The 11,117-nt window shown below is 41.9% G+C and overlaps 1 protein-coding gene across 2 annotated transcripts in view; it reads left to right on the top strand.

The window, feature by feature from the left end:
• The window catches only part of wtip (WT1 interacting protein), a 26,100-nt gene that overhangs the window by 6,070 nt on the left and 8,913 nt on the right, over positions 1–11,117 (top strand). The window contains exons 2-4 of one of the 2 annotated variants that reach the window (XM_025055622.1): positions 2,107–2,208; positions 10,248–10,315; positions 10,456–11,056. In XM_025055622.1, coding sequence (XP_024911390.1) covers positions 2,107–2,208; positions 10,248–10,315; positions 10,456–10,527 — 242 coding nt within the window. In that variant the 3' untranslated portion in view covers positions 10,528–11,056. Of the gene's footprint in view, positions 1–2,106; positions 2,209–10,247; positions 10,316–10,455; positions 11,057–11,117 lie in introns of those variants that run through there. The other variant, XM_008310862.3, reaches the window with a different exon arrangement.

Here is an 11,117-nt window from a genome sequence, read left to right as displayed (position 1 = left end):
TTAGCAGTAACACGATACAGCTACAATGAAAGGCACTTGGGTCTGTTTATGTCTTTGAGAACAACGAGAGACAGAACAGAAACAAACGCTTCGTATGCTAGTGAAAAAAAAAATAACAATGCTCATGGGCCTGTTTTTTTTCGCGTTGAATCTCTTTTCACTTTAATAACCAACGAGTCAAACAGTCTGTTCTGTTCTGCACGCGCTGATAAATATATAGAAATGGATAAAACGCAAAAATTGAAATGCATCGTTTGTCACCGCTGGATCTTTAGAATTTCTTTCTTTTAACTGCGTGGCTCGCTGTGCCTCAGCTGACCTACGCTGAACTAGACCGTGTCATGAGTCTCAGTGTCAGTTTGTCTGTAAATATTTTCAAAGAAATGAATGCAGTGCAACAGTAAATGATTCAGTGATGACACGGTCGGTCAGATGGACCTCCTGCTTCCTCTTTCAGCCTGGGGACATGCATTTCCTTCCCTGATCATTTTTGTGCAACTTTTTCAACGTGTCCTTTTCTAATGTATGATGTATTTGAGGGATCATCAACTGGCGGCCCGTGGGCCCAATCTGGCCTCCCTAACCGTCCCACGCAACCCATGGCTGGATTGCAAAATGATGAGGATTAAAGAGAAAATATTGAAGAAGAAAAAACAACAACAACAAGTTTATCAGTACTCTTCAACATGTTAATTTCCTTTAGACAGAAACTTGATTTTTATTTCATAGTATTTCAGGGTCTTGATACACAACATTGCATTGTGTTGTCGTTCTCCAGCACCACATCAGTCAGAAACAGAGATATTTTGAAGTGAATCCAGGATCATCTTCTGAGGAAGTCCCTCATACTGGTTTCAGTGGAAGACTTCTTCTTCTTTGGATGACTTCCCTGTGCTCCTACACATTTTATAGTGTTTGTACAGGACATGGTGTAAATAGGAAATGACTCATATTCAAGGGAGTCTCTGCCAATGTTTCCTGAAAGAGCATTGAACTCCTGTGACGTTTGTTTTTAAAAATGTATCTATTTGAAAGTCTTGGTTTAAAAAAAAAATGTATCTATTTGAAAGTCTTGGTTTGAAGTGATAATCTCTGTGTAGGAGGAGGGGTTGCCGGTGTGCGGTTTCCATATTAGGTTCTGGTGCGATCTTGTGTCCTGTGGGCACTATGACCCTGGAGTCACCCCACCCAGGCTTTGACCCTGCACTCCCTCAGGAATGTGACCCCTGTGGAGGTTGTCCTGTGCACGAGGGCAGGAGGTAGTTTGTCTGCTTTGTCCAAATACTTTTTAGCCTCCTTCTGCCAATCTCGTGTCTTCATCAAAGGTCACAGCCCTGCGTCGTTAGTTAGTTCAGGCTTGTGTTTCATAGTCGTGTACGTGTGGGTTTGTGGGTTACTCCCAGTGGGTCGCTCATCTGGCTGTTTGAAATCAGAGTAACTCTGAAAGTGTTTTATCTTGACAATAACTGTCAAGTTGTTTTTTTTTAATTTCACGATGCCGCTGTTTTCCTTAACTTGGCATCACAGTGTCCTCACGCTGTGACACATCAGTCTGGAACGGAAACTGCTCCGGATCAGAATCTAATTTTATAACAAACACAATCTCATACATATTTGAATTTTATATTTTATGTTAAACACTTTTTTTTAAGAAAACATATAGAAGATAATTTTACATTTTTAATAACCCAAGTTTTTTTTTTGTTGAAATGAAATGGATTTATTTTTTATATCCTGATTCATGAGATTTGAAGACAACTGTTAACTGTTTGTCTTAATGTTGATATTCTGTTAAAACAGAAGTGACACGGAGACAAAAGACACCAATTACATAACTGTCCCTCCGAGGTCATTGTCATTACATGTTTTTTTAATTAGTGATTTGCCAGAGTTTGTCCTGGAGCATCCTAACTTGGGATTAAGGGACCAGGTGATATCTAAGCCTGAAAGTTTCGGTGGCAGGCACCTCACCTAACACAGCACCACTCCTGACAACCATATGTTTTGTGCAGCTCTAAAAAAAACAACTAAAAATACACATGGAACTGCTCTGGAAACCAGAGTTTTCAGAACCCTTTAAAAAATCTTCTTCTGTGTCCTCTCCAGGTATCTGTGTTAAATGTGGGAAGGGAGTGTACGGAGCCAGCCAGGCCTGTCAGGCCATGGGGAACCTGTATCACACCAACTGCTTCACCTGCTGCTCCTGTGGTAAGTTCAACGCTCCAGACTGAGAGAGTTCACTGTCGACGGCACCTGAACTCGGTTCGGTCGTTGTTTTTAATGATCAAACCAACCAGTTGCTGTAATGAGGTCAGTCGTGTTTTGAAGAAGCCTGGAGAGCATTGTACTGAGTTGACTTGTTGTTTATCACAACAACATTATCAGGAGAGTCTGGTTCTAACTGGGAAGTTGTTGAAGTTCTGCAGTAACTCCCACGGTTGTTTATAAACTCTGACTCCAGGTCATGGTTTTATATTTATATTAAATATATATAATGAAGTACAGCTACAGTACTGGTACATGTACTGGTACATGTACTGGTACATGTACCTGGGAGGCAGTTTTACAGTTGGCTGCAAAATGATGGTGTTTTATGAGGTTGCAAATTCGAAAGTTGCAACATTTTGTTGTCTTGTTCTGGTTATGTCATTTTTTTATACACAGTCTATGTCACAGAGGAAGTTAAAGGCCAGAGATTATGTTTCTTTTTTTTAACTTTTTTGTTGATAAACTAACATACATGGATGGACGACCTTTGCAACCGACACAAGCTGCCACACGGGGGGGCTGCGTTAGGGCAAAGTGGTTCCTCTCAAGAGGTTTGTTGTCATATTCACAATAAAAAAACAAACCAGAGAAACACAATAGTTCAACAGTGTGATGAAAATCCTTTTTTTTTTTTTACAAATCATTAAAAATCAAGAATGGATATATAAAGAAATCAGAAAATAATTCTGTAATAATTCTAATAAACCAATTGCTCTGATATCATGGTGAAAACTGCAGTGAAAAAACCTGAACCTCAACTGAACTTTTTACTGTTGCTTCCTCTCAGCTCGTCCAACACCTGCAGCTTTAGCTTCACTTCCATATTTATAAGACAAAAACCTGAATCACTGCTGAGCCGCATCAAACCACATCAAACCGTGACATGCGGTGTTCGTGCGTGCGTGAGTGAGTGCGCGTTTTGATGTCGGCGTCACCCGATTCCACTCGTCGTCTCCTGTTTCCAGGGGAAACAAGGGGAAGATATGGCAAAAGAGCTTTTTAGCCAGGTAGCTCCATTCACGTGTGTACTATGCATGGATACTGATCCTCCACCCCACCCACCGCGGCTCTGCAATAAGTGCCTATAATTTACATGTAACCAAAGCCACATACTTTCCAATTTATTGTGTGTCTGAAGAAAGAGGGGCCAAATGCTGAGTGTCCAGTTGCTGAGGTTTGTGTGGTTCGCAGAGGAAAATTAGCCTGTGATGTGTTTAAAGGTAGGACTGCCGTAGGCCTCGCCACACTCTCTGCTTTGTGTGTCTGCAGAAATGTGTGCACTCACATACCTACGCTCCCATGGTTGGGCCCAGATACTCAGGTGGTGAACAAACGTTCTGCTTCTTTACATTAAAGTCAACTGTGGAACCTCACACGCTAGTGATGAGCGATGACAGGATTTTTTGATTTGATACGATTACTTTATGACAGGTTTTTTTTAATATGATATTGATATTTTGTGTGATTGTTATTTTTTGATCCAATCAATCACATTACCAAATTCTGGCCGTTTAACATCTTGAAATACATTTTTCTTACTAGTCATAACAAACGACATTCATTTATTTTTTCAATAAAATGACCTAAATAGTTTAATTACTGATGTCAAATTGATCACGGCACAAAAGCTTGTATGTATGAAGTAAAGCAGCCTAAAACATAATTTCCCAAAGACTGGGTCGGGACCCTCAGGTGGGTCGCAAGAGATTTTTTTTTGGGTCGTCTCGCATCATGTTTCCCAGAAGTTTACGAATAATGTCTGTTGACAAAGTTTGGGAAACACTGATCTAAAAGATGTGCTACTGATATTGATCTAGCCTCTAAATTTATTGTAAAAAAAAAACCTATCCTCTGGTTTTTGATTCATAATCTTCTCTGACTGGGAGAATAATGAGGCGATACGAAGGTTCGGTTTGATTGTTCAGCCTTTGATTGACTGCTTCCAGTCTGTGAGACCTACAGTTAGCCGTTAGCATCAGGACTGACCTTGGGTGGTCATAACCATTAGCTGGACGTCTGCAGAACTGTGAACTTGAGTGTCCTTCGTCTCTTTTAGATTGTAATCTCGTAAGTGTCTTTTTCACCTGTCATAATAAACACTGACGGATGGACCGTCTCGCCGCTCACAGAGGTTTAGTGTTGATGTAAACCCTGACTTCATCCAAGTGGACATTTTCTGCCTAACAACACAGCTTTTGAAGGACTGTGATGAGTCAAGTTCGAGTGCGGCTCGACTTGTCATAACATAACACACTGGCGATTAATCAGGGAATGTGTTTTTATATTTCCTTTTGTTTTTGTTTTGTTTTTGTTTTTTTCCTTATGCCACAGACCAGAGTCCTCCTGGAGTCTGGAGCTCCGCAGTGAGGCTAAGTTTACTGAGACATAGCTCACTGGTAGCCTTGGGCTTTGTTTAACCATGCATAATTGAGCCCTCCTCTTGGCTTACTCCCATGGTTGCACCCTTTTTTCATGCAGTGGCCAAGAATGCAAACTACCCCCTCCACTTCAGCCGGCCTTCCCTGGAGGACCTCAATCAGACAGTCACAAAGTGTACCAGACCTGCTTATCAGAAGGGGCAGGTCTGGAACGGGCACTCGTTTGAATGGTACATGCACAGAAAAGTGCATGTACAGACATGCGCTCTTCATACACAAATAGACACAAACAGATTTTGTCCTTGAACAAAATGTTTTGCAATGGCACAGAAAGGGAAACGCAGAGAGAAGGGCTGTTAAAACAAGAACGTTGTTTTTTGGGTTTTTTTTCCGGGGCAGTCGCAGCTGAAGCTGAAGCTGAAACTGAAGCTGATGAGGTGGCATTTCTCACAAATTTGCCCGTGCATTTACTGTATATTTAACCCACCAGAGCCTGCGAGGCCTCGCTGAAAAAATAGGTAATAGAATAAAAAAATAAACACATTACTTTGGAGTGGATGAGCAGACTGTCAAACCAAAAGCTGATGACTTTAACTTTTTCTTTTTTTCTTTTTCATTTTAATGGAACAAAATAATTTAAATTGCCCCTGAAAAACACTCTGGAGCTGGAGGATTGAATTTAATTTCTACGAATCAGTAAATGCCACCGGTTGCACCTGCCAGGCAACAGAGATATGAGACGTCAGGGAGGAACATGCAGTTGTTTCATTTAGTTCCTGGAGTCACACTGTATTTTCTTTCACACTCATTATTATAACAGTTATATAATACATAAAATTCAGCCTCTGTTTTTTATAATGACGCTCTTTCTTTTCTAGATTGTCCATATTGTCGAGGACTGACTAAAAGGCAGTTACAGTGTTCTTTTGTTTTGACAGTTTGTTCTAGTTCTCCTTTTTCGTCTTCTGTCTTTTCTGTTATGGTGAGAAAGGTCGTCACTGTAACCGTTGTCCTGACTTTGCCCTGAATTTTTCCGCTGCAGCTGAAGCGTTATTATTTTTTACTACAGATTAAGAACAGAGTATCAGTTTGCGCTAATAGTAACATGTCAAAAATAATTACGTGATTATCAGTTATAATGTGTCGGTGTCAGTCACACAGCTGCAGGTCTGCAGTTATTAGGCTGTACACAAGTACGTTCCAGTGAAAACAGCAGTATTCAGCAGTTCATGTCCACTCATTTATTTTTTATTTTTTAATGGAATTCTTGACTGTGGTATATGATGATGATTATTTACTCTTAATGATGTTATTAGTCCATTTATCAGGGGGTGAAACTCGGTCAATCCATGGCCTGAAAATGTACACAGTTTACGTCAGGGTTCTAGACAGGATTAACAGTCTGAGAATTCTCTCAGCAGAAACATTTAATCTGTAGAGAGAAAAAAAAATTGTAGTTTGTTCAAATTAGCTAAAAAGGTGGTGAGCTCCTACGCAGCTATTTCTGATTTAATTTAACGACCGTGTTTTGACCTACATATAAAAATAATGATCATTTGAGGGTGTCTGTTCAGAATAATTTATGACACCAGACAGGTGTTTGAGATTCAACAAAATCTCAGATTTGTGCAGTTGAGTTTAGTCAGAACAAATATTGATTTGTGCTGGAACTATTTGTAAATTTAGAAAAGCAAAAAAAAAACAAAAACCAGAGAAGACATTCGTAAATGTTGTGCACGTGCTGGAACTATTTGTAAATTTATAAAAGCAAAAAAAAACAAAAAAAAAACAGAGAAGACATTCGTAAATGTTGTGCAAATATTGTCTTAGATGAAATCTTTTCACCTGTGGCCTGGTGTCGGCCAATGGCACGTCGTACTGTATCCTAAATATCCACATTCAAACTGTTCATCTTTATTATCGACGCCACACACTGACGTCACGTCGCACCTCTGCCCTGGCTCACCTTGGGTAATAACTGAAGAAATCAGCTCTGGATTCCTGACGTGTTCTCCACCATCGTGAAAACAAAATGCCAAGCACAAGGAAACAAGGGGAACAGTTGTCACATGTTGAAACACATCAACAGGCATATGACCAATGGGACGTTGACAAATACTCGAACGCGGAATGTGACCTGATATGACCCACTTTGGTGGATTCAAATGTAGCAGAGGTAAAAACATTGTTTACGCTCACCAGCCCCCCCTGTCTGTCAGCGTGAGGGTGAATGTGTGAATTCCCGGTGGTCCACCCACACACTTGTATCAGAGCAGTATTAATAACACGGCAACAAAAGCAACTCTGTCAGAGATAGAGACGGATTAAACAGACTTCAATTTGTTTTTCGGGTCGCCTTAAGTGAGAGATGGAATGGAGAGTGTTCAAGGTCAAGTACAACCGCGATTTTGTTTTTCATTTTTATGCCCTGAGTTAAGCGTTTGGAATTGGGGAGTAGTGGAGTTTGAATATGGACTGTTGTGCTTGGTACGAGACGTTTGGTTCTAGAACCCAAATACTTTTGATTTCCTAAAGAAATGCATTAAATAATGCATTAAATAATGGGTTTTATTCATGTTTCTGGAACACGTTGTACTGCAGTCTGAGACAGAGTTTGTGCACAAATTAACGTTATTTGTAGGTGTTTTCTTAAAAGTTTCTGCAAAAACGTTAACGTTATTTGTAGGTGTTTTCTTAAAGTTAGATTCCTTATTAGAAAGTCTGCTGCTCTCTTATAGTCGGTCCATTTTTGTGATCGTCGTCCTGTAGGCCTTCGTAACTACAGCTTTAAAACGTCGGTCCAAACAGAGCTGACAGAGCTCCAGCCAAACTCTTGTCGTGTCACTTCACATCCGCCCTCCAGGAGGAACATGCTGAGACTACCACAACTATTACAACACACTCCAGAAAGTAATTTGTTGAACTACTTCAGCAGAATACACAACAATGAAGTACAGTGCAACATCTGGCAGAGAAATCTGTCGCAATAAATCACTGTTGACTTGTGTCTGTGCGTCTACCAAGTAAGAAAGAACAGGGTGGACATGTTTTTATCATAAAATAAGTAAAAATGGAGCATCATCCAGATATGGAAGGTTTGGGGAAGACTGTAGCTCACTAGGCTGTGCAGATGTTGTGGGTTAAATTCCAGCCCTCGATGGATAATCAAACTTCTAGTCTTCAGGACTATAGCTGAGCTGTCTGAGGTGAGGTACTGAGACTCAAGGACTCAAGGACTTAAGGACTCAACTCAAGGTTCCTTATTGTCATGTCCAACACATGTTAGACACGGGATGAACGAGATTTGTATCCCTGGTCGTGGATCGAGTACGAGTGACAGAGGGGAAAGAGATCAAAAGAGCTCGAAAGAGGACAGAGTTCGAAGAAAGAGGAAAGTGTTGTCGATTGTGCAACGGAAGACAAAAACAACAACACTGTGCAAAGGCAACGAGAGCAACAACAACCTCAGGCCAGAGAAATAATCATTTTTCAGTTTATTGTAATTACTAAATAATGGATTATTTACACACAAAAAATCCTTCTGTGATGTCAGCAACAATTGACCCAATCATGCGGTGAGATGTCACCTGATCATGTACATTCCTTAGCCAATCAGCTACTGGAACAGTAACGTTCAACCAGCGTGTGACAACGTTTCAGATTATGAAGCAACTCGAATATATATTTATATATGTATATTTGGGTATATATTTATATATATGTGTATATATGTGTATATATGTGTATATATGTACAGTATATATATATACTGTACATATATACACACACACACATATATATACATATATACATATATACACATATATATACATATATACCTATAAACACACATATATATACATATATACACACACACACATATATATACACACACAGCCAACGTGCGCTCCCATTCATTTATCATTTTCACAAAAACAAACGCCCCCTGTGGGAAATGTTGTTGCAGATTAAATGCAAACAAACAATTGATTCGTTGATTCATAACAATTAATTACAAAATAAAGTTGAAATCATCGCATGGTAACTCTAAGAGTTCTGCAACTAGGACGCTTAAAAATAAATTGTGCAATTATTGACTTTTTTTTTTTTTTCTGGCGTGACATCGGGGGCACGGGCAGAAGGAAAGAGAGAGGGAGGAAGGGCACCAAACCCCTTCCTCCCTCTCCTCCCTTTTCTTGGTGAGGGGAGTCGGCGGAGAGCGTGTTGGAGAGGTGTGGGGGGTTGAATGGGTCCAGCCAGTGACCTCAGGCAGAAAGAATGTCCCCGTTTGCTCAGTTGGCCCGCTCCCCTAGCAGCGCTCCACACAGTCACCAGCGCTCAGGCCATTGTGTTCACCTTTCAGACCCAGAGCTCCAGAGCAGAGGCCACAGACGAGCACACAGCGACACCTCCCAGCCCCTGCTGCTGCTGCTGCTGCTGCTGCTGCTGCTCTTCACCATCTGAATCTCTCCGCTCCTGCCAGTCTAACCTCTCCAAACGTTTTTTTTTTCGGACACGGTGTCTCCTCAGAGTGGCATCACACGGAGTTCCTTCCTCAGTCCTGCTTTTTTTTTTTTTTTCTTTCCCTCTCTTCTCCGCTACGCTACCAAAATGCTAATTGCCACTCGGTCTCAAAGTCTTAAAAGTCTCACCTATTGTGTGGACGGCATCCCGGAGCCGCTGCAGCCATTTACGTGGGTGTTAATGTATTGCCATCTCCCGACATTGTGACACCTTGTTTGTGTGTGAAATACAGCAATTGCATAAATTTCAGTGTTTAGAGACAGATGGGGTTGATGGGGCGGGGGGGGATGGGAGGGCGGGGGGAGTCGGAGGACGACGGCGGCACATCGTTCCCATGCTGGGACGGCCGTTAAATCAACGCAAACTCGGGACGGCAATTAAATCATGCTAATGCGATGAATTTATGAGATGCTCGTCCTTTATCTGCCTCAGGTGGCGTCGTTTCACTGCAGAACTGGAAATGGACCGTTTTTAAGAAACGCTGGGCCGAGAGAGAGAGAGAGAGAGAGAGAGAAACCTTTTTCTTGTATTTATATAAGAATTTGTATGTGTGTGTCATTAGTTTGGGAACTTCCTGTATCCAGTCACACCATTGTTTGTCTGCAGGAGCTCAACACAATAGCAGGGCAGACAACAGAGTCTGGGAGAGGGTGAGGACGGGTGAGAGAGGGTGAGGACGGAGGTTTAGGTCTTCAGACTGCTGTATTGATTGTGTATTGATTGTTAGTGGATCCTTGGAGAATCAATGGTCTGAGTAATTAAGTGGAGGCAGGAGCAGGATGTTCCGTCACGTGCTCTGTACTGACCTCCTGCTGCGATGTGGGACTAAACACGGCGGTGTTTTTTACATGATGTACTTAAATGTAACACAAGTCAATATTACTGTAAAATAGTATGTGAATTCAGACAATAGTTATTATTATTGTTGGCATTTTGACCCTGCACTGAAACACCTTATAATTAAACAACTTGAATCAAATGCAAATATGAAGGAAATAATACAAGTTAATGCTTCGACCAACGTAGTCTAACCACATAATTTACTGTACTAAACACCGTATATCTTTTGTTTTTCAGGAAGGAGGCTGAGAGGGAAAGCTTTCTATAACGTCAATGGAAAAGTCTACTGTGAGGAGGATTTTCTGGTGAGTCAAGTCGATTGGTTGATATGATATTTTTGGTTTTTTTTTTGGCTGATATTCAGTGGTCGCACAGTAGCGTTGCCTTTTAGATTGAGAGAATAAAGAGCCAGTCTTCATCTCCGTCTTTCTCTGCTGCCCTTCAGAGGAAGTGGTCACCACGGCCTCTCCAGTTCACACTAATGCCCCCTTCCAGAATTCTCCAAGGAGCTCATTGACTCCACATGCAGCTCAGCAGCACTTACCATGAGCAGAGGGAGGAGGTTTTGTTGGACAGCTGTAGCTCTCAGACCTGAGGTCCATCTGGTGATGGTTAACGGGGCAGACAGAGCGACTGCTCTACAGGAACACCGTGAAAATATCACGACGGCTTCGTCACAGTTTGATTCACAGTCACAGGAAGCTTTGAGTGACATGTTCTGAACATGGAGGAAGCACCGTGGTCGTAGTTCCTTCTACAGTTCCTAGAACTGCCCGACGACCCGGGCGACAACTTCCCGTTCACGTACAGCTTCCTCTTAGATGCGTTCGTGCTAATGTTGCTGATTCATTGTTCTCGTTCTCAGCTCTAGAGTCAGGGCCTCTGTTTGACAGACAGATGCCGGGGGTCAGATCAGGGGAAGGGATTCATCTTCTTCCCACCTTGCCTTTGTGGCTCAGGCTCAGTCAGATGAGGCCGTCACCCCCCGGGGGTGTCTCAGAGGTTGAGGGGGAGATGTGGTGCCAGATGGTAGATCTGAAGGGGGGGGGGGCTGACTGCCCATCTCACCCCCTCCACCCTGCCCCCGGTCACAGGGGCACGACCCCC

The sequence above is a fragment of the Cynoglossus semilaevis genome, chromosome 5 (genome assembly GCF_000523025.1).
Source record: "Cynoglossus semilaevis isolate Cse_v1.0 chromosome 5, Cse_v1.0, whole genome shotgun sequence".
Classification (NCBI taxonomy): domain Eukaryota; kingdom Metazoa; phylum Chordata; class Actinopteri; order Pleuronectiformes; family Cynoglossidae; genus Cynoglossus; species Cynoglossus semilaevis.
The sequence above is the reverse complement of the archived record's forward strand: the minus strand, read 5'-3'. Positions and strand labels throughout refer to the sequence as shown.